The sequence below is a fragment of the Ochlerotatus camptorhynchus genome, unplaced genomic scaffold, assembly GCF_037179485.1.
Source record: "Ochlerotatus camptorhynchus isolate MF236.1 unplaced genomic scaffold, CSIRO-AGI_Acam_v1.1 ptg000116l, whole genome shotgun sequence".
NCBI lineage: Eukaryota > Metazoa > Arthropoda > Insecta > Diptera > Culicidae > Ochlerotatus > Ochlerotatus camptorhynchus.
The window spans coordinates 835,118-861,003 of NW_027040606.1; the positions used below are offsets into that span (position 1 = coordinate 835,118).

The window sequence follows — 25,886 nt, forward strand, 5'->3', positions numbered from 1 at the left end:
TTTTTATTATTTGAGATAGACCAAAGCAGTGTCCTAGACAGTTGTAGAACAATCAATTCAAAGCAACTTTGTTGAAGACACAACGTTTTTATCTCTTATGATTCAGGAGTTATGATTTGATTAATCAAGCAGGTTAGGGTGGCCTCTAAAATCGGTTTTCTTGATTATCTTTTCATGCATTAATTTCTCGTAAAAACATTGTTCTGATTACATTTAGAACTTTTGCTGACGCATATGTTTGCTCAACCAACTAGGCTACTATCTTTTTTGATTAGAAAGTTAAAGGCTATTTTCTTCGAAAAAAAATTGCTCTTTTCAATTGTCAATATCTCAAAATGGAGCAACCCGATTTTCAAACATTTAAATTCATTGAAAAGATAGTTTTTTCTTCATTTTTGGTAAACAACTTAATTTTAGAAATGCAATATTTTTAGCAAAAACTAGCCAAAACTTTTCAAATAAAAGAGATAACAACTTAGCGAAAATATGCGTCATAAAAAGCTCTTAAAGTGTCTAGTTTAAAAATGTTACGAGAAATGAACGTATGAAAATATATTTAAAGAATGCCGTTTGTCTAAGGGCCACCCTAACCTGCTTGTTTAAAAAAAATCATAACTCATGAACCATAAGAGATAGATATATGGTGCGTGTGTGTTCTTTGAAAAAGGCATGGTGAAGCTTGCTACAGCATTCACCGCACATTATATAACTTAGAAACGGATATTTTGCAAAGAACACTTTACTCGATATTCCTAATTTCAACATCTTTCGCAAAAAAATCACACAACACATTAAAGCCTATCTGAAAGCTAACTTTTCTAACTATCTTTTGGTTACTATAAGATAGTGGGCGGATGTGTCCGTCATATGTTTTGCTTAGTCTAAATGTGAAAAAGTATATTTTTGCTAATTTTGTATTAGAAGCTGTCACTTTTAACAGTGCAGACACTCTTTTTTACCACTCATTTGACGTGAAATAAGCCGAGAAACATTTCTTCTGAAGCAATCAAGTTGATAAACACATTTTTTTTGCTATTTTTGAGCAAAACAGTAACAAGAAACATTACGATTTTTTCAAAAATTTGAGATATCGCTACACAATAACAACCATAAAAAAAATTTAATCAACAGAACTGCACAAATCATTTAATTTAAGATACTGTTAACATGTAAAAATGATAAAAAAATTGAAATAAAAAAATATTAACTTTAATTTTTGAGGTTTTGGCCAGCCAGGAACCACTGTGCAGTGGGACGAAATGAAAAATAGTGGAACATGGCCATTTGCGACGAAACTATTGAGTGTAGCATTTTGATGTCTTTTAGAATGTTTCTTCATTTTTTGAGTACTTGAATTGAGAAGTGAACATTTTTGATTAAGTGGGGTATACACTAAGATTTAAAAAATAGCTTTTTTTCTGTCTTGTTGTAATTGATGAACATCTGTGGAAAAGTTGTAGATGAAGTCATTTTAAGAAACTTTGTCGAAGACGTCCATTTTCTATCTCGCAAGTGGACGAAGTTATAGGGTGAAAATGGAGTACTAACGCTAGTACCCCCTTAAAAACCTTTTTTTTTACCATAACTTTTTAGTTTAAATTTTTCAATTTATTCAATGTTACACAAAGTTATAAGTACTCTAAAAATGCATATTTTTGCCCAATGAAGCAAATCGCTATCTCTTAATGTAAAGGATTTACATACGTATTTATAATTTTTCAACACTAACTTTAAAGGGGTGTATCTTGCAGGTTAGCAGGTATTAGCAGCTAAACTCGACGTAATTTCGTTCAGTAACTTATACCCGTTACATATACAATTCATAGGGAGATCCAAGTAGATGCCTAATAGACTGATGCAAAATTTGAAATTTTCGCTCAACAGTGCTTAAACGGTTTCAAATTGGGTCCTGCTTAGCCTCCCAAAATTTGAACTACTTTAGTTAGAAACTGACTTGGCACAAACCATTTCAAGTTTATATGGGAATTACTATGGGAAAACTTATGTTTTTGTTCATATCTATCTAACAATTCACCACATCACTATGCTTTTAAAAATGATAGCAGTGGTTGTGGAAAATTTTCTCAGCTACAACTTTGTTCAAAACCACTTTTCAATCAAATGTAAGGAACAAAAGTTATTATTGATTCAAGTCACTGATGTCTTATGATTATGCTCATTCAACTGTTCAGCAGGCAACATTGGTGTTTCTGGTGCGAAGAATAGAGCACAAATATCATGGCTAGTATGTCACACTGCAAAATGCAGTGTTGCCCACAGAACAGCTGCTTGATCATGCCATAAGATTATCAATTTCTTAAACAATTAATATCATTTTAATTTGACATTTGGTTAAAAAACGGTATTCGGAAAATTTGTAGCTTAGAAAATTTCCCATAGGAATAGTTATAGAAATTTTCGAAAATCAATATGGAAAATGGGTAGAAGGCAATGCACAAAAAGTTTGGTTTTCCCATAGTAATTTCCATATAAACTTCGAATAGTTTGTGCCAAGTCAGTTTCTTACCAAATGAGTTTAAATTTTGGGAGGCTAATCAGGGCCTGATTTGAAACCGTTTGAGCACTGTGGAGCGAAAATTTCAAGTTTTGCATCAGTCTAATGCCTAATGAATATTCTAATGTACCTCAATGTTTTGTTACGTTTTGCTGTTTTCATGATCATTTCTCCAAGTATGTACATTAGACTGGGTTGTAGCTTCGACAAAGTTGTTTGGTATAGTATTCTCAATCCAAGTCCGAGTTTTGGTGAAATTTTAGCAATATTTGGATTTTTTGGTAAGCAAATGAATTGGATCGTTCCGTTTCCCATACAGAATTTAAAATTCTCCTGCATATCGAGATTATAACCAAATTCGTTCAAATGTTACCCAGTTGCTGGGGACCAGAATAAGCATTGAAAGATCAGTGGGAAACCCACTCTAATGTAAACACTTGGACAAATGGTCATGAAACCGGCAAAACGTAACAAAGAATTGAGATTGTGATCCCCCTATGAATTGTATATGTAACAGTAGACTAGAAGATGTTGAACAAAATAACTTTGAGATTAGCTGCTAATACCTGCTAACATGCAAGATACACCTCCTTACAGATAGCGTTAAAAAAATATAAAAAGGGACTTAAATCCATCAAACAAAGAGATAGCCTCCCTTAGCTCAGTCGGTAAATGCGCAGCTACAAAGCAAGACCATGCTGGAAGGTGGCTGGGTTCAATTCCCGGTACGGTCTAGGAATTTTTCGGGTTGGAAAATTTCTCGACTTCCCTGGGCATAGAAGTATGATTGGACTTGCCACACAATTATACCAATGCAAAAATGGTACAGGCATCGAAAGCTCTCAATTAATAACTGTGGAAGTGCATCTAGAACACTAAGTTGAGAGCACGCAATAAGCTAATATGCGATATGCAATAAGCTTTCAATGCGAAGAAGAAGAAGAAGCTATATGTTTTTGCAGCAAAAATGTACAGTTTTTGAGCACTTACAACTTTGTAAAACATTGGAAAAATTGTAAAATTCAAACTAAAAGTTATGGTAAACAACGGTTTTTAAGGGGGTACTACCGTTTGTATTTCATTTTCACCCTATAACTTCGTCCACTTGAGAGATGGAAAATTGACGTCTTGGATAAAGTTTCTTATAATGACTTCATCTACAATGTTTCTATAGAAGATCATCAATTTCAACAAGACATAAAAAAAAATATTTTTATCTTAGTGTATACCCCCCTTAAGCAAAAAAAATCACCACTGCAATAAAGTATTTAAAAATAAAGATTTTGTCCCACGGTAGCCTAAATGGTCAAATTGGAGCAGGGTACCATTCTAGAAATCTTCATCTTTCATTTGAGGCCATTATTTCAAGAATCGGTTCAAAAATGGATTTTTGAGAGCAAGATGCAGTTTGGGTCTTTTTTGACCCGCTATGCACAATGTGTAAATTTTTCCTAATGCAGAACGAAATGTATAACTGTTCCCAATCCCTTCCCTGCTATCCATTTGTTACGATTGGTTACCCCTAACCTCGAGATAGCCGCGATTAATCAGCCCCCGCTTTACTAACGTTAGTTTTAAGTAATTTTGTGATCTAAACAACGAATTTTGGCTCCGCAAAGCTACAGCAAATAAGCCTGGGAAAAATGAACGCATTATAAAAAACCAAATTTATTTTATTTGTTTCAAATATGTACATTCAATTCAAATTTAATGAAAATTGTTACTGGATAGCTTAAACTTACGGGAATTAGGAAGTTATTATTATTAAGATATTATTGTCAATTTTCCAAAGTTGTAAACGTGGAACGAAAAATTATACCGAAAATTATGCAAAATAGTGCAAACACTTTGTTGTACGAAATTCATATTTATTTTACTTGGTGTGTATCATCTGTTAGAAGAGCTGTATTTAACAATATCTGGCAGTTATACCAACCGGTGGAAACTAACGATTTAAAATTGGCTCACTACTTGACTAGCCTATTGGTCCCAAGTACAGTCAAGATTCCTATACTACGGATTCGTTCTTGCAGGATTCCTATAGTACGGTTGCCACTGGATTCCTATAGTACGGTCGATCTGGCATTAACGAATACACGTAGCAAATGGGATTTGAGCTAATTGGGGCCAAACACTGATTGTACGGCAATTTGAAGAGATAGCTTCCTGATGTCTTTGGAGAAGTTGTTAAGCAGATAGTTAGCCACCTTTTGGGAATAGTCAGTTCCCGATAAGTCACAAAACTGGTCCTGTGCAAGATCCGGAACATCGGTGAAAGCGGTCATTTTATGAAACTGATCCAAAAGCTCCGCGGTCAGTTCGCTCGCGTCGTTCGTCGGGAACGGTTGTCTTGAGTCAAAGAGTCTGGATTTTGTTTTGTTTTGTGTCTTCAAGATTTTCTATCGGTTCTGCTTTCAATTGTGTGCCGAAATTATTTATCAAGTCTGTTTTTCATTGTTAATCAAATTATCGAGTGAAATGTTAGAATTATTAATAATGGTTTATGCTAGAGTAGAGTGAATGAACATGAAAAAAGAGCAGCACAGTGTTAATTTTGTTTGATCTGACTAAGTGCATGGACAGGATGGAGAGCTGTACATAAAATTAAGTTGTGGATTGTGCTTTCAAATCATTTTCATGAAGAAAGTTGTGAAATTATTGAAATTGTGTTTTCATTGACGAATAAAAGCGCATATCGTGGAGCTAGGTTGTATTGGTGAGAAGAAGAGTAATCGGTGTGCAACATGAAATGTAAACGGTAAAAGCATTATGAAAGATGTCGCACACGTACGTGGAACGAGATAGTGTGAGTGAGTATGCATACACGCTAACTCCAAAGTACCCATTAATGAGTAAAATTTTACCCATTTTGAAGAAAAGTGGCTTAACTCATGAAATGAGTAAAACCGTCTTTACTCATTAATGAGTATTTGATGAATACGCCAAAAAAGGGGTATTTTTTATCCATCTTTCTTTTTCTGTACATGAGTAAAAAGTACCCATTTTATTGATTTGGTTTTTGCTTCAGGGGGGTGGGGGATGGAGTCTGTGATCAAAGCAATTGAAATACTTAAACTATGAAATCAAAACAATAATAATTAATACACTTTATTGCACGTAAGCACTTATCATAATCGTTGACCAATCGAGGCATAGTGTCCGTCTGGTAAAATCCATAAGAAAACGTCAGACTGTGCGTGAAACATGGCGGCCATCGTACTATCCTTTCACTCCACTGAAAATTCCTATGAAAAACTGAAATTATTTGCTAGCATAGAGGATTTTTCAATGGTGCCGTCAACGCCAGTATTCAGTTCAGATCACTGGTGGGAGGGATGCTGCTCTTCGAGCAGGTTCGGCCCTTCCGCAAGTGTACTTCATTTACTTTTTCGAAGATCTTCACTAACCTGAAAGGTACATGTTTTTAGAATGGTTTAATGTTCTTCCTAGTTGCACTTTTTATCCTTACCTCGTAAAAGTCGGTACCAGATCGTGACCAGGAATCCTGCTTTCCCTGAAAGTAAAAAAGAATAATTTAACTCCCAGCCGCACAATTATTTTCAAATTAACTTGTTTACCTCAATCAACACCTGCCGGAACGAATCTGTTAATTCGAATCGATCGAACGTCAAAATAGCTGTTTTAACATTTATTAAATGCATATTTTTATCCATTTTAATTGCAGGGGATATTTTCAAAAATGGGGAAAAAGTACCCGCTTTTGGATTTTTGAAAATACCCATTTTTTGACAGTTTAGAATAATTTCAAAAATGAGTACAAGATACTCATTTAATGAATACTTTCAGGTTAGCGTGTAGCTGAAAATTCTCAACGTCTAGAGAGAAGATTGAGATAGCGCAAACCGAAGGAGTATTCCCGCTTTTACATAGATGTTGCCAGATTTAATGTGCGGATTAAAAGATAAGTAAATTGTTTTTGTTTGATCGGAATAATTATGTTAAAATATGAAGCTTTATTTATAAAAATGATTAATGAATTTGAATTTAGCAAACTAATCCATGTCCAGCAAGAAGTGGCACTACAACAAGCATCATCGTCACTGTTTTTATTTCAATATACAGCATTTTCAGAGCAGGTACTTCAGCAACGAGGATGTCGAAACACCAGTTTTTTAGGGACCAGCCATAAATGACGTAGCATAGTTATTACCAACTTTAGACACCCTCCCTCCTCGTAGCGTATTTTGCTATGCCTAATACGTAACCGGTCACAACTTCTGAAACTAAAAAAAAAACTGTTCCCCATCAAATGCTACGTGATTTATGGATGTTCCCGTACATCGTTTCGAAATCAGTAACGAAATAAGTACTATATGTGTGAGAGAGTATTCTCCGCAGATTGATTTCGCGCGGCACTTTTCAATGGATCCTGTCTGCATTGATCGGTTCTCTTCATCGACTTTCTCTTTGAATCGCCATGGCCATGTTAAGATATTTCTGGAGGTTTTCGACACACAGTTCCATAGAAGAAACAACAATCTAGCATTTCATAAAACAAATACGACAGGGAACATTTTTGTATCCGAGTTATTTGCGAAAGAGACGGTAGATGAAGATAATCGTTAAATGTCGACTGGTCTATTGAGGGGAGATTTGATCTCCGAATGGTGTTTATTCTTAAGTGTATATGTGTTGGATGGCACAACCGGGAGAGGCGCACCGCTCAATGAAGCTTTCAAGTATGACTTTTATGCGTGTGTGAGAGTACTCCAATGGAATAGAATAAGCGTGAATGCAAACTACGCTGTAAAGTCAGAGATGCATATGCCGTGTTCCCAGTTCGACAGATGATATCGATTACTAGTATATTAAAAGGAACGTCCGTCTTTACGATTAGCTCAGATAAAAGGTCATATAATTTGAAGCTGCTTATATTTCTACATTTCAATGAAATACAACGAGCAAAGCATCTTGGGTGATGCACCACCGAGCTTAGTAACTGGCAAATACCATTTGAATTTTGAGGATTTCACCGCAAGGCACACTAAATTCAATAAATGTAGGCAGATACATCATATGTTGTTTGGCATTATTTCACTATCTTTCTGCGTTTCTAGATTTCATAATCAAAATTGACAATGATTTTTTTCGTATCTAATTTGCAGTTAATAATAAGAAATTATTATCTATTTTATATTTAGCATGATGAAAATATACGAAACACATGAGCGTCAATCGAAGAACATCCATGCAACTTTTAACATAAATTGTATAACCCCATTTTTTAAATTGTTTTAGTAGCATAGAACCTGTCTTAAAAGCCAACTCATAAAAGTATCGATATTGGTATAATGCGAAAACGAATACATTACATGAAATTATATTTATTTTGTACAAAATAATTAATTAATTGTTCAAATATTTACAAACAGGAATACGTCTGGAAGTAAACAGCATAGCATCATTGGAGATAATTTCAAATTGCCTTAATATAACCTTACATTACAGTGTAATAACCAAATAATTTTACTCTTACAGGCTTTTCACTTTATACAATCATTGTTGATTTATTCATTAGTATCCTTGCAAAAGTATTGTTTCAGGTCCAAATAACCTAAATTTTTCGGTCTATTGATTCATTGCTAAAAATAGTATCGATATTTTCAAAATATTCCATGATGCGTTAGATCATTCTATGGCTAAATGTTTAAAGCCTACTAAAATATTATTACAATTATAAAAAAAAGTGCAATTGTAAAAATTTAAAATCTACGTTATTTGAACATTTTCATGCTTATTTTCTCTTATATTTTGCAATTCACTATATATTTAATAAACTTCAAATAATGTATGTTATATATTTAAAATTATATTGTATACTCATATAATGCGGGGACGGGAGGGAGCATCAGAGTATCATTGAAGTTGTAACTGGACAATGGAGTTGAGTGCCAGCCGGAGTCTAGGAGGAAATATTCTGTCATTTTAGATAGTTGCATTTTACTCCAACAGTTGCAATGAATTTGACGCGCTCTTCTCAAACAAACCATCCCGTGGAAAGCTTATCATGTATTGCGAATTTCGTGGTTCGTTTTGTTGGATCATATTGCTGGAAGGAGATTCTTTTATTCCCGCGAGTGTCGCGTAAGTGTATCTGCTTACGGGCCCGCCCAATCCTTTTTGGCCCTTCATACAGCAATATGTTGAATTCAGAATGATTACGAAATTTGATCTTGCTGTTAAGTGGAGCCGCATGCAGGGCCAGACCCAAGCTAGGATGGTGGCTTCTTACATACATACATACATGATCCATCCGCGGTTTTTTTCTAAACCACTCAAAGACGTCTTATCAGAATGAATTTGAAGTTGTGACTAGAATATGGACTCTGGAGAATACGGGATGGCCCACTGGAAGATTCGGAACATCCGTAAAAGTGGTGAATTCATGAAACTGATCCTAGAGCTCCACGGTTTTTTCGAAACCACTGATGGACGTCTTATCAATTTGAATTTGGAGTGGTGACCATGAATTGGCCACTTTTACGGATTTTCCGAGTCTTCCTGAGGATCAGACTCGTGACTTTCCGGATGCTAAATGTTCCCAAAAGGTGGAAATTTTTCTGTTTAATAACTTTTCAGAAGACGTCAGGAAGCTATCTCTTCAAATTACCCTACAATAAGCGTTTGTCCCCAATTAGCTCTAATCCCATATGCTACGTGTATTAGTTAATTCCGGTTCCTAGGGACCGCACCTATTAACCGTACTATAGGAATCTTGACTGTACATCTATAAGCGTTCCCCATTCTAATCAAAATCCTAGTACTACACTATGTTTGTTTTGATTCGCTATGAAAATTTGACAAATAAACTGAGGGGTTTGTGGATTTTCCTATGTTTCGAGGGGTTGCATCGAATAGCTTGGGACTGAAGATAGTACCAGAGCTGAGCCAAAAAGTTGAGCACGTTTCTTCGGGACCTTCTAGTCTTAGAGTTACCTCTATGGTTAGACTGCCTTGATTATAAAAATTGCATTATAGAGCACATGTGTTTTAAAATTTCATCAAATTGACATGCTAATTCAATTACAGCTTTCCCCCGAAGAACGCGTTACCTACTGAGTTGCACCCACCCATACCTAAATTTCCACTTTAAATCAATTAAATGTCATATTTTTCGTGCCTATCCACGAGATATCTTTAATTAAACTCATGTTCCTGATGGTTACCTGCGTAGAAAATTTAGTTAGATTTCTTTTCTCACCCCATGGCATGAATTGCTATGAAACCAGGAAAGTTTTAAACTTGCCCTTTAATCCAGCTGCCACTTGCACGTTCCTACATGTACACATACCGTGTATACCCATACAGAGGAAAAGTTTGATACAACTTTTCATCTACCCACGAAACAGCCTGTTTCGAATTACATAACTTTTCGTTTCCGATTCCCTGCACTTTACAAATCGAACAAAAACTATGGGAACACTTTCCGGTTCTTTAAAATTGTTTTAAGTTGGAACAAGCTGTTACCAAACCATCGCCGTCTGCCTAGTGCCTACCAAAACCCGAGTTTGGCTAAATAAAAGAAACCTAGCTGATAGGTACCTACTCTCCCATTGCTGACATAAGGGAGGGAAAAAGTTTTTCGCTTGCCTGGAAAACCGGAGCCAGACGTTGTGTATCCGGATTTCAACTTTTTCATTTGTTTCACCACTGGCTGCAGCATCGGCTGCAGATATGGCAAGCCATCTTCTTCAAGTTTTGCTACGACCTTCTTGTTTTCGAAGCGAGCAGACGATAGAAAAGTTTAATCGAAAATATTTGACCAACTAAAGAGCGAAATTGAACAACGTTTAACCTTCTCTGAGAATTGCTTGTTTTATGGGTCGTAGTATTCTGAATGTGTTGAAATCATCGATTATAAAAAAAAATATTGTCGCCTTGAATGTTAGCATCGAATTAAAACAAATCAAACAGATACATATTTGATCTCATGCTTTACCAATCATACGAAAATAGGAGCACAATGGACATAAAATACACAAAAGCTGTCTTCTTTACTCTGCACATCCAAAACTCTTTCTCTCTCTCGTCGATATCAAACATCCAAACAAAACTCACAAATGTATACCTGCTTTAGCAAGGACCATGCAGTGAACATTGCACCGGAAATGGAAAAAGCAATCATGCGAGATGCCGAAATGTGTGGGGTAAAAGTTTTCAATTTAATTTCGTTTTATAACTCCAATCTTATCGAAGGAGCTGGAAGGCGTACGGCGTACCGTGATCGTTTGCCCTGCTTTCAGAATTCGACAATTCGTTTGCCAAAAGTATCAGACGGTAAGGTACCACTCCATATAATTGTTGCAAAGCGTTACGGAATCCAATTGTCCGGTATATTTGTCGTGTCGGACGTTGCTTTTGTTTTTATGCTGCTGAGCTGAGAGTTGGTTGTACGGACTGGATTGCCTCATCTCGGACAACTCGAACCGTTCGATAAACATTGCGCCCAAAATTCCTACCACATGTAGCATTGGCATGAAGCTGGCTGACCAACAATCAAGTCATTCCTTTCAATCCTGTTCAGCTGGTTTATTGCAGTGTGCAGTGGGTGGTGAAGATTAGCAAAGCAATTTAATTAAACTCAAACGATATGGAAAAGAAAGGAAATGGATGCGGTTAGTGTTGCTGTTCTGGTTTAAGTTGATAAATGACACCATTGTTGTTTTTTTTTCGAACGGAATTGTGCATATCTCCAAGCGATGTTTCAATCTTACAAAACAAATAACCGCACTAATTGTCCTGAAAATTGGAACGAATCCATTTGCGGTTGCATGTAGTCTACGTCTCACTGACAAACAACAGAAATTACGTGTTTATTTGATAGCCATTTCATGTTAACGAAATGTGTCTTAATCGATAATCCATCATCCAGCAGCAACACAAAAATCCTGAATTTCTAGATAGAGCTGGAATTAGGGCGTAGAGGAACGAAGTAGGCTGTGCCGGCGAACGGTCGTGTTTATTTTTGCTGTCAAGATTTTTTCTCGTGATTCCCCGTTCTGAAGTGCTTTTAATGAAGAACAATCCCCAGTTTAGTTTTCGTGAAGTGGATTTTAGTCTGAAATGTTAGTTTCTGCTAAATTGGAACGCCTTTGGATACGGTTGTTTGTTCTCTGTTTTGTGGTGCGTTCGCGTTCATAGTTTTCGGCTGCATTTGCCGGATTAGCGCTAGCGCTCTGCCTCCCGGACGTTTATAAGTGTGTGATTGGTAGTTTTCTCGCTTTCCGGGAAGTTTTAGAATAGAGAAAGAAAACGTGATTCAACATGTTTGCAAGCATCAGAAGAAATGTCGCAATCTGCGTTATTTGATTTTCTCCCGGACCAGAAATTAGTGGCATCGCGAGTGATAATTTTTAATTTCAGTTTATTTACGCGCTGCAAGCTGCGTGAAAGAGTTCGGCACAATCGGTGTTGATGTTGGCTCGCTGCTTGAAACTTTTTTTTGTGTGTTCGAAAGAAATTGATCGAAAGTGTACCAAAAGTGCTTCTGAACGTGTTTCGCAGTTGGGAGTGGTGAACTTCGTAAATTCACGGTTTATGTTCAGTGAAAATTCCGTATCACAAAATTGCTCAACGAGTTCCCTTTTTTTTGCCGTTTGACGACGACGGGCATGCGAGAGAAAAATAAGCATCGGGAATGTACTCCCGGATGTATTGATTTGGTGAGTTCGTTCCAGTTGAAGATTGTTCTTATACATATCTCGATTGCATTTTCGAGGGGACGTCCGGAGAGCCTTGAGATTTAGGCGTTGTTGCTTTTGCGGGCAGACGAGTTGGTCGCCGGTAAGGTCCAGTAAGTGCTGCCAGCAGATGAATCAAGAGGTATTCGAAACAAAATTGGTAAGAAATGTCCATTCAAATCGTTTTATTACAGTTAAACAAATTTCAAAACTATATACGTGCCAGATTTGGAAATAATATTTTTTTAATCTGGAAGTGTGTTTATGATACCATTATCCATTTGATAAAGGTAGAGTGAACATGCGGGGCTTATTGTAAGTAAAAGTGACCTCGGAGTGGTCGTGAATTACCAGGCATTCTGAAATGGGTCACTGGAGCTGCAATAGAGCTAACACCTTCTAACTCCCGGACTAAACCTGCTTTAATTGAAGGGTAATAAAAAGCAGTTTTCTTCCATAATAACACTGCCGGACAGTGGGGGTTAGATTGTACACACACACACACACACACAGAGCTGGAATTAGGGCGTAACAGCTTTTGTAAACAATGACTTCTTTCGACGTTTTCTCGCCCACGCAAATCAACAATACTATATGGTAGAAGAAGACTTCCCCTGCCTGACGGATGTGTTGGTTTGCGTGGGCGTGCCTTGAGTTCCTAGAAATCATCGATGTAAGTCTTTGTTTACAAAGGCTGTTACGCCCTAATTCCAGCTCTATCTAGATTTAAAAACCAATGGTGAGATCTGATCCTTCTAACCAGCGAATCCAAACACATAAAGCAACCAACGATCAGTGTTGTGAAAATCACTTGTATCACAAATATCACGCCCACGCAATATCAACACTGATTAACACTCATTTGATATTTTTAAATTCGCCACTCATTTGAGTTATTGACAACCCAAGCAATGCAACATTACAACTCAGCACTCACTTATTTTTGTTTTTTTTTCACTCTCAAAGAATTATACCCATGCACTTTCCATTCAATGAAACGAAATATACAAACGTTTCCTTTTGAGTACAATTCCTTTGAGTGGTATCACCAGTGTTGGTAAAATATCAACAAATCAAATCTCACCAACGCCCAATATCATGCTTGATTTTCATAGACAAAAATCAACAAGCAAACAACGGCGGTTGAATTTGCAAGCTGTGATATTGCAGCTCGGAATATCGAGCTAACAAAACTCACCAACTGCAAATCTCACCAAACTGTGGTGAGATTGAGTTTAATGATTTTTGCTTTACACCAGAATGCAACCGAAACTTCCATAACGGCTTGCAGCAATCCCTTCGCGTCTGCCATCAGTGAAGATTAAAAAGAGATAGCAAACTATGCTTTCTCTTTCTAAGAAAACGATGTGCAATTGGCGTTGACGACACCGTCGAAAAATCGTCTCTTCTAGAAAATATTGACAGTTTCTCATGGGATTTCTCGGTGGAGTGAAAGGATAGTACGAAGTCCGCTATATTTCAAGCACAGTCTGACGTTTGCTTATGGATTTTACATCTTCGTGGATTTTACATCAAATCCTGAATGCGCTGATCACTTAGTCTTTGTCTTTGGTCAGTCAAGACAAGCTTAAATCCGATAAATGCTCGTTCGACTGTGACCTGTGTCGATGGTGCTGATAAAATAGCAAAAGCCATCCTGAATACATCACGATGGTTCGTTCGCATCCCAATCCAGTACTTAAAGATATCAAATCGTTCTTCACTCGATGAAGCATCCAAACCTCCTACACGTATGCGCACTTTGGGTCTCAGCTGTAGCTCCTTAATTTGCTGCAAAATTTTGTCTTCGGCAGGCTGCATGCGTCCACCAGTTCCCGGAGAATCACGTTCGAAATATCTAACCAGATACTGCTCTACAAAATCACTCGCTTCGTCGTTCGGTTCAGTGAACATATTCTGTTGATCTTCATGTTTACCTTCCAGTGCATTGAGTCGTGTCCATAGTTGAAGCATGTAGCTCTAAATTGCAAAAAAATAAAGAGATGGGGAATAAAATATTATAATACATTACGTGATAAAGAAGAGAGAAAACTAGAGTAGATTTACTAGTCATAGCTATTCATTCTTATTATTGTATGTTCCAAATATGGCCTATGAAATTCCCCTTGGCCATAGCAAATATTGTCGCTAGGTTGAATACTGGAATAATCTTCTAGCGAAAATCTATTTTTCTCTTCTTTCTATACATTATAAAGTGTCGGAAGTAGTGCGCTGTAATCGCACAATGATGCGTTGTACAGCGCATTACTTCCGACGCTATGTATAACGTACCTACAATTGGAGTAAAATCTATATTCGCTAGTGGGTTAGTAGTGACAATAGCAATACACCATAATATGAACGTATAACCATGATTGATGCATCTACCCTACCAGTACATTGTTGAAATCTGTTAGGCTTACCTGAGAGCGTTCTTTATCGGTAGCCGTCGTTCTATTGGATCCCATATAATTAAACCGTAGATCTATGTAGAGACTTACTTTGAACTGAATCGTGTCCGTAAGCTTTTGCAACCTCTGTTCCAGAGCGTTTAGCAACTTTTTGGCCAAATAGTTAGATGCCAATGAATTGAGCTTTGCGTGACAAAACAACCATTCCGACAACGGTACATGTTGCCTTTGTAAACTTACAGTTAAAAAAAATTGGCTCCAAAGCACCACAGAACACATCAATGAACGCCCAGTGTTTTGAGAAATCTGAAATACAAAATGCAATGAAATAACAAAGAGAAATAGAAGCAATCTGTTTTAAAAACTAACTGAGTTCCTCGAAATCTTTTTGGAGCATTAGAAAGAATGATTTTCTTCGTTCCATCTTGTTGCTCCAGGAATAGGTGGAAGATGTGCTTTGTGAGTACAGAAAACTTCTCTATATTTACCCAGCCGAGTGTTCTTTCACAGTTTCTTAACGTTCTCAATTTGGCGGGAATGCTTTTCAAGGACATCAAATACAGCCAACTGGCAGGTGTGAGCAGGTGCACCGGGTGCCAGTAACGGACAAAATTTCCTCGTCGTCTTCATCAAAATCACATTGGGTACCGTCTGGCTCGTTTTGGTCTGTTTCGCCAACCTCCTCGTAAGCCTCTGGCTCGATTTCTTTTTGAGGTTCATCTTCTTCTTCCATATCAATTGCTGTTTCTTCGAGAGCGGCATCCGTTTCCACCAGGTCCACCAAACGATGACTGGACGAATTTCCGATTACCTCATCGAGGGCTGAGGTTTCCTTCTTCAGCAGACTTGCGATGCCTTCTTTGATATACTCGCGCAGATTTGTAACTGAAGCCACCATGTTTGTGCCGTTGTCATGGACAACTGTCAATATTTGTTCTTGCAGTATTCCAAATCGTTGAATATCCTCTTCAAAGATTGTTTGGCGAAGATTCTTCGCCGTCTGACTCTTTACCATTTCCTTGATTTCTGGAATAAAAATTAATATTATGATTGTGCCTCAAGTACGTATTAATTTTAACCTACCAAACGATCTAGTAACTATTTTTCCATCTTTGTAAAATGCCGCGTTCACGGCAAACGAATGATGGTTCCGTCTGGAGGCACTATCAATCTTTAGATGGAGTGGACAACCTTTCATCTTATCTGCGAGGAATTTCCTTCCTAGAGCGCTTCCTTTATCGACCATATCGGTCAAAGTATTTCTGTTCACTGACAGATTTGAAGCTTGCCACAATGGCCCAACCAAGGTTTTGAATCCCGTCCATTCAGGGTAGCTCAAAGGAAGTGAATGAGCACTTACCAGCGGCAACGTTCCGAGTAAATCGTTTGTTTGTGATGTTTCGACACTGATTTTTCCAGTTTCCTTCGCTTTGACGTAGGCTCCGTGTCCTTGTCATGAGCTGGCAGGCCGAGCAATTCCAACTTTTCCGGATGATTTGTTCGCACGTGTCGAACAAAATTACCATGAACCAATTTCCCTTTCTGAACATAGTCACAGTTCTGACACACCGGGATTTATTGTCCTCTGTCACTAAAATAGCCGCTGCGATTTTGGATCTCTGCGTTGTGCGTTGCTCCATTTTCACTTTTTTCCAAGTTAACACACACCCGTAGCACACTGGTTCTATAAAGTGTTGAGATGATCGCTGAAGCAACGCGATATGCAACCTAGTGGTACTTGACTGTGGCGACTGGGTTTGAGAAAAACTTTTGACGTAGAACTACGTCTTTGTCGACTATACTGGGGTGCAAGTCAAAAAATATGTGTGGTGAAGGAGTGTTAGGTTTTGAACGCTTGTAACTTTGTCATTTATAGATGAAATTAAAATCCAAATACGCCAATCGATAGGATATTACATTACGAACCTGTTGAAATAAATATTTTTCCAGTTTTTCTGTAATTAAACTTTTAAAAATGTACAAATGATAATTTTATCACTGATTTCATGAAATAAGCCTTTTTCCCAAACCCAGTCATCATAAACGAATACCACTTGGTTGCACATCATTCTGCTTGAACCTGAAAAGATATAAATCAGCGCTGCTCTCATGCCAATGCTCATAACTCATCCCAAACCCATTCCACCTCTCAGAGTCGAAAATGATGACGATCGGCTTTTAATCACCCCACAGGAGAAAGCAAATGCGATCGGCGAGCATGTCGCTTCATCGCATTTGCTTGGCTCGAATATCCAAAGTCCGCTCGAAGATCAGGTTGCGCAATGCGTTCAAAACCTAGATGCCTCCCCTTGTGTCGTGCCTCCGGCGGATATGATTACAGTACAACAAATTTGCTCAGCGCTGAAATGCACCAAGAACATGAAGGCTCCCGGGTTTGACGGTATATTCAACTTGATCTTGAAGAGACTCAGCATGAAAGTGCAGTCTCTTCTAACCGCTATCTTCAACAGATGTTTGGAACTGCACTACTTTCCAAGTATCTGGAAAGTAGCAAAAATCATACCAATCCGCAAACCCGGTAAGGATCCAACATTGCCTTCAAGCTACAGACCAATCAGCCTCCTTTCAGCGCTGAGCAAATTGTTCGAGAAACTCATTCTCAATCGTTTGCTCAAGTTTGTCGAGGAAAATAACATTCTCCTTCCGGAACAGTTTGGGTTCAGAAAGGGGCACTCCACCAATCATCAGCTAGTACGGGTGATGAATAACATCCGAAGTAACAAAGCTGTATCCAAGTCCACAGCCATGGCCTTGTTAGACGTTGAAAAGGCGTTTGACAATGTTTGGCATGACGGACTTGTGTACAAGCTTTGTAACTTCAACTTCCCATTACATCTGGTTAAAATCACCCGTAACTACCTTCAGCAAAGGTCGTTTAAGGTATCGTTGAATGGTTGTCTTTCCGACACGTTTTCCATCCCAGCAGGAGTGCCGCAAGGCAGTCTACTGGGCCCGTTGCTTTACAGCATTTATACTTCCGACATTCCTCCCCTTGGAGACGGTTGCGTGTTCTTCCTGTTCGCAGATGATACCGCAATAGCCGTCAAAGGAAGGATGCCTCGCGAAATAACGAACAAACTTCAACGATGCCTTAACGCCTTTGCTGATTATGCCACCACGTGGAAAATTAAAATCAATCCCTCCAAAACACAAGCGATCATGTTCCTACATCGGCAATCGCCCAAACTGAAACCGGCTCCATCTTGTACTGTAATCATGGATGGCACAAGGGTTGAGTGGTCCGCCGAAGTAACCTATCTCGGGATGTTGATCGATGAAAAGCTCCTCTTCCGTTCGCATGTAGAGAAAACTGTAGTCAAGTGTTCTACCTTGGTTAGGTGTCTGTATCCGCTGATTTGCCGCAGATCCCGCCTCTCAAGGGTGAACAAACTGGCCGTCTACAAACAAATCATAGCACCTGCGATCCTCTACGCAGCTCCGGTGTGGGAATCATGTGCACAGACTCACAGGAACAAAATTCAGGTCGCTCAGAATAGAGTGCTGAGGATGGTTCTTGATCGTCCTTTCGACACTAGAATAACAAATTTACATGAAGAGGCAGGCATTGCCAAAATAGATTCCAAAATTAACGAAATTAAGACTAAATTTGCACAAAAATGTAATTTATCAGAACATGCTTTGATAAGCAATTTGTATATAGTAGGTTAGGTGTATATAGTAGTTGTAGGTTAGTTGTAGTTTTAAATAGTAGTTATAAGTAGACTCCTTTTTCCAATTCAAATCATACCAATCCCACCAAGGTGGTCATTCTCTAAAACAGGCCTGATAGGACTAGGAACTGTAATTAATAATTAAAATCTCACTGTACTAAAGTTGAAAAGACGCATCTGTGTCACTTGAAAAATTCATACATGTAAACCGCACAAACACAAGAAATAAAGATCATTTAACTGGTAAAAAAAAAAAAAAAACTGCCAATGCTCATTAACGCTTCGGACGGCGTGGCGCTTGGTCCTGCAGCAAGCAGGACCAAATCAGCGGCTTAAGGTGGATCACGGCGTGACCACAATGAGGAAAAGCACACACGCCCTTCACAACAATCTCTCGGCCCCCCCTCAACAACCACTCCTACCCCCCCCCACCATCAAACCTCTCCTACCCCTCTCCCCACCATCAAACCCCTCCTACCCTCCCCCTCAAATACCTCTCCTAAACCCCCCCCCCCTCAAATACCTCTCCTACCCCCCCCCCCTCAAATACCTCTCCTACCCCCCCCTCAAATACCACTCCTAAAACCCCCCTCAACAATAACCCGAAAACGAGACAGACTTTGACGATCCCTTTTTTCCGGGAAATAAATTTTAAACAAACCACAATCATTAGTAAAACCAAGTTTTACCAAATTTGAACAAAAAATTGCTTTGAAGACATGTTTGATGACATTCAGTTGGTGAATTACACATAACTGACGGTAAAACTTTTTTTTTTTTGACTTAAAATGATCTTTATTTCTTGTGTTTGTGTGGTTTACATTGATGAATTTTTCAAGTGACACAGATGCGTCTTTTCAACTTTAGTTCATTTGAGATTTTAATTATTATTTACAGTTACTAGTCCTATCAGGCCTATTTTAAAGTATGACCACCTTGGTGGGATTGGTTTGATTTGAATTGGAAAAAAGGAGACTACTTATAACTACTATTTACAACTACAACTAACCTACAACTACTATATACACCTAACCTACTATATACAAATTGCTTATCAAAGCATGTTCTGATAAATTACATTTTTCTGCAAATTTAGTCTTAATTTCGTTAATTCTTGAATCTATTTTGGCAATTCCTGCCTCTTCGTGTAAATTTGTTATTCTAGTGTCGACAGGACGATCAAGAACCATCCTCAGCACTCTATTCTGTGCGACCTGAATTTTGTTCCTGTGAGTCTGTGCACATGATTCCCACACCGGAGCTGCGTAGAGGATCGCAGGAGCTATGATTTGTTTGTAGACGGCCAGTTTGTTCACCCTTGAGAGGCGGGATCTGCGGCAAATCAGCGGATACAGACACCTAACCAAGGCAGAACACTTGACTACTGTTTTCTCTACATGCGAACGGAAGAGGAGCTTTTCATCAAACAACATCCCAGATAGGTTATCTTCGGCGGACCACTCAACCCTTGTGCCATCCATGAGTACAGTACAAGAAGGAGCCGGTTTTAGTTTGGGCGATTGCCGATGGAGGAACATGATCGCTTGTGTTTTGGAGGCATTGATTTTGATTTTCCACGTGGTGGCATAATCAGCAAAGGCGTTAAGGCATCGTTGAAGTTTGTTCGTTATTTCGCGAGGCATCCTTCCTTTGACGGCTATTGCGGTATCATCTGCGAACAGGAAAAACACGCAACCGTCTCCAAGGGGAGGAATGTCGGAAGTGTAAATGCTGTAAAGCAAGGGGCCCAGCAGACTGCTTGCGGGACTCCTGCTGGGATGGAAAACGTGTCGGAAAGACAACCATTCAACGATACCTTAAACGACCTTTGCTGGAGGTAGTTACGGGTGATTTTAATAAGATGTAAAGGAAAGTTGAAGTTACAAAGCTTGTACACAAGTCCATCATGCCAAACATTGTCAAACGCCTTTTCAACGTCTAACAAGGCCATGGGCTGTGGACTTGGATACAGCTTTGTTACTTCGGATGTTATTCATCACCCGTACTAGCTGGTGATTGGTGGAGTGCCCCTTTCTGAACCCAAACTGTTCCGGAAGGAGAATGTTATTTTCCTCGACAAACTTGAGGCAAACGATTGAGAATGAGTTTTTCAAACAATTTGCTCAGCGCTGAAAGGAGGCTGATTGGTCTGTAGCTTGAAGACAATGTTGGATCCTTACCGGGTTTGCGGATGGTATGATTTTTGCTACTTTCCAGATGCTTGGAAAGTAGTGCAGTTCCAAACATCTGTTGAAGATAGCGGTTAGAAGAGACTGCACTTTCATGCTGAGTCTCTTCAAGATCAAGTTGAATATACCGTCAAACCCGGGAGCCTTCATGTTCTTGGTGCATTTCAGCGCTGAGCAAATTTGTTGTACTGTAATCATATCCGCCGGAGGCACGACACAAGGGGAGGCATCTAGGTTTTGAACGCATTGCGCAACCTGATCATCGAGCGGACTTTGGATAGTCGAGCCAAGCAAATGCGATGAAGCTACATGCTCGCCGATCGCATTCGCTTTCTCCTGTGGGGTGATTAAAAGCCGATCGTCATCATTTTCGACTTTGAGAGGTGGAACGGGTTTGGGATGATTTTTCAGGACCTTGGCTACCTTCCAGAATGGTCTGGAGCGGTCATCCAGATTCTGGACAACACGCCCGAAACTTTCATTTCGGAGTGAGTCCATTCTGGAAGCAATCTGCCTATTCAGATCGGCCATTTCACGTTTTTTACCCAGGTCTCCAGTCCTCTGAAACTGGCGTCTACGAACATTTCTCAACCGAATCAGTAATTGGGTGTGGGAATCAATAGCAACAAACTTACCCCTCACAGGAACTTGTCGAACGTATGCCTCGTCAGCCATGGATATGGCCTGTTGGAGCCCTTCCAACGTCCGGTCGATGTCATCTACGGTGTTGAGCAGTGGATTTTCATCGATGTTGCTGTCCACCATTCGTCCGTACTGCACCCAGTTGACATGGTGGTAGTCTTTACGCAGGCAGCTTCTAGCAGGAACCATGTTGACACCGACTTCAGTCACCACCGGTTGGTGGTCGGAGCTGAGATCGTTGTGCGCCTCCGGCTTGGATAGTCCGATGTTTGACAGGAAAAAGTCCAGCGTGGAGGGATTTCCCGCCGGAGAGATGAAAGTTGGTTCGTCCAGAAATTGCACAGTGTACAATCCATGTTGTGCGTGGTCGAACAATAGACATCCGTTCCGGTTCCTCTGGTAGTTCCGCCAAGCTTCATGGCGGGCGTTCAGGTCGCCCCCAACGATGAATCGGGAGCTAGTACGGGTGATGGCGGTCAGGTCCTTCTTGAACTGGATTCCTAATCCGTTGCTTGCGGTACACTGGCGTGGGCAGTAAACAGCGATGAACCGGACGTTTCCAGTTGGTGATTCCACCTCCACACTAATGGCCTCGATGATAGAAGTGCGGATGTGGGGCAGAGTGCAAAACTTGATTCCCTTTCTGACGATGACCGCTACACCACCCCCCCTGGAGCTGGTGCGATCAAGCCGGATAATGTTGTGGTCAGGCAACCAGAAGCTGTCACCGGACTTTAGGTGGGTCTCAGTTAGAAGAACCACGTCGATGCTATGCTTGCGGAGGAAGTCGGCAAGCTCAATATGTTTAGCTCTTACAGAGCAAGCGTTCCAGGTAGCGATGGTTAGCGGTTTAGACACCATACTGGATGATGAACTTACCGAGCACTTGGATCTGTTCGGGCTTATTGCGGCACTTACGTAGAGCACCGGTCATGTTGACGAAAATATCCATCAGTTCATCCGCTGAAAACAGATCGGGGTTGTTGTTTTGCGCTGGTGGTTGTCTCCAGAATCCAGGGGGGGATGGAGAGCTTTGGCCAGCAGAATCACCAGAAGTTGCTTGAACGGAATGCACCCGCGAATTCGCTTGCCTTTGCTGAGGAGCACGAAGAGGCGGGAAATCCTCCGTCCGAAATGCCGGGACTTTGTCCTTCTTGCGTCCTGGTTGGCTGTTAGCTGCCGCCTGTTTTCGGATCCGTTTGAAGTCCTCGTGTTTGGAGCACTGTCTGTCGAAACCTTGGTGATCACCACCACAGTTGGCGCATTTTAACACCACAGCTCCATCCGCAGGGCAGTCGGAAGTGGCGTGGTCTTGAGCGCAATTGCCGCAGCGTGGCTTAATGTTGCAGTTGCGGGTGCCGTGTCCAAAGTTCAGACACCGTTGGCACTGAGTCACATCGCGATGGCCGCCACGGTATGGCTCCCAGCGGACGATGATGCAATTGATGGATCGGATGGCTTTCAGCGCGTTGAGTGTCACCGTTCCCTTCTGGAAGTGTACCAGGAAAAGGCTATCCGGATACGCCTTCACATTCTCGTCTCTTCTTGTCATCCGATAGACGGCACTTGGGGCCAGCTTGTACCGGTCCCTGATTTCAGCTTCGATAAACTTCGGGTCGAAGTTTGGTAGGCCCCTGATGACGACCTTGAATGGTTTCTCACCGGGAATGTCGTGGGTGAAGAATTCCACCTTGGAAGTCCTCCTGTGGGCGACGACCAAGTCATACTCCGCTTTGGTACGGAGCACCACCTTGGTGCCGACTCTGCCCAACTTGTATTCGGCTTTAACGCCCAGCGTCGCTAGATCCGCGATGAGCTCATTAAGATGAGCATTTTTCACTACCAACGGAGGTAGCTTCACTTTTGCCGCACTTGGGCCGGCAGAATTTTCGTTGTCGATGGCGTCGCCGAAATCACCGATGTCGCTGGCGTTCGTTGCTGTGACGTCATCACGTCCACTCGCACCATCGGACTGGCCTTGGTTTTTCTTCCTCTTCTTGGATCGCTTCACCGTGGCGGTGGTGGTATTTCCAACATCGGTGGGAAGAGTAGCGTACCTATTTGAAATAGGTACACTCGTGCTACACTCACCACTGTTCTTCTCCGCTTTCTCACGGAGCCTGCTCCGGGAGCGCTGTCTTCCCATCACACGGTGCGACCGACACTACTGACGACGCGAATAAACGTTTGGAATAATTATCGAACAACTCGACAGAGCGAGCAAATACCGGACTGTACTGCTTGTGTGACTGAAATACTGACGGTAAAACATATCTGGTGCCTCTATATATGCAATTATATTAACATTTAAAGTCCATCCTATTTTTACATATTCTGCACAAAAGAAACTTTCTGCTCCGCCCCATTCATAAAAAAACTGCGGGAAATCCTAGCAGGTTCTGAACCGGAAAAGATATAAAAGAGCGCTGGTGTCATGCTTTTGCTCATTTTCGCTTCGGACGGCGTGGCACTTGGTCCTGCAGTAAGCAGGACCAAATCAGCGGCTAAAGGTGGATCACGGCGTGACCACAATAATGATGTAAACCCCCTCCCCCTTTCACAACAACCCCTCCCCCTTCACAACAATCTCTCCCCCTCCCCCCTTCACAACAATCTCTCCCCCTCCCCCCTTCACAACAATCTCTCCCCTCCCTCAACAACCTCTCCTAACCCCCCCCCCCCCCCCACCACTCATTAACAACCTTTCCTAACCCCTCCCCCACTCATCAACAACCTTTCCTAACCCCCCCCCCCCCACCCCTCAAATACCGCTCCTAACAAATCAATATCTATGTGTCGGCCACATACTTAAAATATGTACGTACCGTGCCGATTCAAATTTCGGACACTTAAACTCGAATTTCGGACACTTTTAAAAGTTGATTATCTCGGTCGAATATGATCCACATGTCTTGTAAATTTTAAATTTTTTTGACTAGTGCCCTCCACGATCATCTAACATTATTACTTTGTTTCTAACTGGATGTAATGGAATTTCACATGGATATTTGTCAAGAAAAATGTGTAAATTGTTTTGAGTCAACCATAACCGAAACATTGAAATACTTGAAAATTTTAAGATAAAGTATAATAGTCAAAAATGCATGAAAAACATCAATTTTGTGTGGTTCTACGTCATACTGCGGTCGTGTCTAGGACACAACCCTTTACTTTTTATTTCTTCAAAACAGTGACAACTTATCATTTTGTACATTTTCCAATAGTTTTTTAGGGAAAATTGGAAAAGTATTCAATTCAGCAGATTCATAGAGTTATTTCATGTTGATTGGCGTATTTGGATTTTAATTTCGTTTATAAATGACAAAGTTACAAACGTTCAAAACCTGACACTATTACGCCAAACTTTTTTTTTTTTATTATTTGCACCCCAGTATAGTCCACGAAGACGTAATCCTATGTCAAAATCTCACATCGCATTTCCAGTCCATTATATCCGTAATACGCGCGCGAGGTGAACATAAAGCATGGAGAGCTAAACTTCGACCTGAAGCACATGCTTCATGGTCACGATTGCTTCAGGAAGGACCTACAACGGTTCGGACACGCATTGGCTCAACCGAATTAACTTTACAGAGCCGAGGATTCTTGGTGACTATACAAAACATCTTAAAACTATAGTCAAAAGGTACAACACAATAAACACTTTATCTTCCGCTATCCAAAAAGCATCCTCCATCAGAACTGGAGCCGCTTCCAGTAGTTTCATTGTATGGCAAATTGTTGTACGCCAACGAGGGTCAGAGCGCGTCCATTGCAGCAATGGACGCAAAACGTGGTCAGCACTCACACACTCATCACGAAACGGTTGCTTTCCAAAGTCGACGACGCATCGACCGAAAAAACTGCTGATGAAGAACAATGAGGAGGACCACACAATGGTTGCTGCCCAGAAAACAGACGATCGCGTGGCACACATCGAGAGTGGCCTGCTTTTGTCGACAGCCGAGTGAACACTGCTTTTGAGTGTGTTGATTATTTCCTTTCAATTCCGTTATAATTGATCATTTTAGATGGTCAAGTTTTGAACCCACCACAGCATGCTTTTGGCGCTACTGTATATGGACGATCAAATGTAAAGTACTGTGGTAGCCACAGCACAGTTCTGTCAAAACCTCAGCATTTTCATTGATCCATTGCTTAGCTTTTGACAGATACGCGTATTTCGTCTACTACTTGCAGACTTCATCAGTGCTAAGTACTCAACAGTAGGGTTGAATACTTGACACTGACGAAGTCTGCAAGTAGTAGATGAAATATGCGTATCTGTCAAAACATAAGCAATTATAACGGAATTAAAAGGAAATAATGTTAGGAATATATACATCCTGAAAATATATAGTTTATTGAACTTTTTGCGAAAAAATCACGATGTTATATACTTCGTCCTTTACTGTATATACGATTTTAAGAGAAGAGCTTCAGTGAGTGCAAATTCTGTATCAGAAATACATTGAAAATAATCAAAATGGTGCAATTGTTTGAGTCTTCAAGCACTGAAATCACAATTTGAGATATTTAGGTAGTTTGGTTTCTGTGTGAAAAATGCATGCATCTTATGAACAACCCACAATAAAGGTAGTTGGGATCTTCCCTCGTTTCCCCAAGTCTAATACACTTTATAAGGTTGAGAATGGATTTCAAGACCTTAATAAACTCATTCCATTATTTTCATTCATTCCAATATTCATCATATTCCTCAGACAGGTATAAGATTA

General features: G+C 40.1%; 2 protein-coding genes across 6 annotated transcripts in view; one reads left to right on the forward strand and one right to left on the reverse strand.

Annotated features, from left to right (window-relative positions):
- Nucleotides 1–25,886, forward strand: part of Mgat2 (alpha-1,6-mannosyl-glycoprotein 2-beta-N-acetylglucosaminyltransferase) — a 392,506-nt gene that overhangs the window by 183,269 nt on the left and 183,351 nt on the right. The window lies entirely within an intron of this gene.
- LOC135699781 (uncharacterized) lies at nucleotides 13,744–15,525 on the reverse strand. Its single transcript, XM_065220098.1, has 3 exons — nucleotides 15,196–15,525; nucleotides 14,640–14,810; nucleotides 13,744–14,196 (listed from the first exon to the last, which is right to left on the reverse strand). Exons 1-3 carry the CDS (start codon nucleotides 15,523–15,525, stop codon nucleotides 13,744–13,746), a joined length of 954 nt encoding a protein of 317 aa, XP_065076170.1.

Bases quoted from the DNA above. Each gene is read 5' to 3' on its own strand.
- LOC135699781 (XM_065220098.1), bottom strand. From the start codon at position 15,525: ATGGTGGCTTCAGTTACAAATCTGCGCGAGTATATCAAAGAAGGCATC. The intron at 14,811-15,195 runs GTTGGCTGTATT...TGTCACGCAAAG, and splicing joins GCACCTGCTCACACCTGCCA to CTCAATTCATTGGCATCTAA. The intron at 14,197-14,639 runs GTAAGCCTAACA...TTTGCAATTTAG, and splicing joins CCGATAAAGAACGCTCTCAG to AGCTACATGCTTCAACTATG.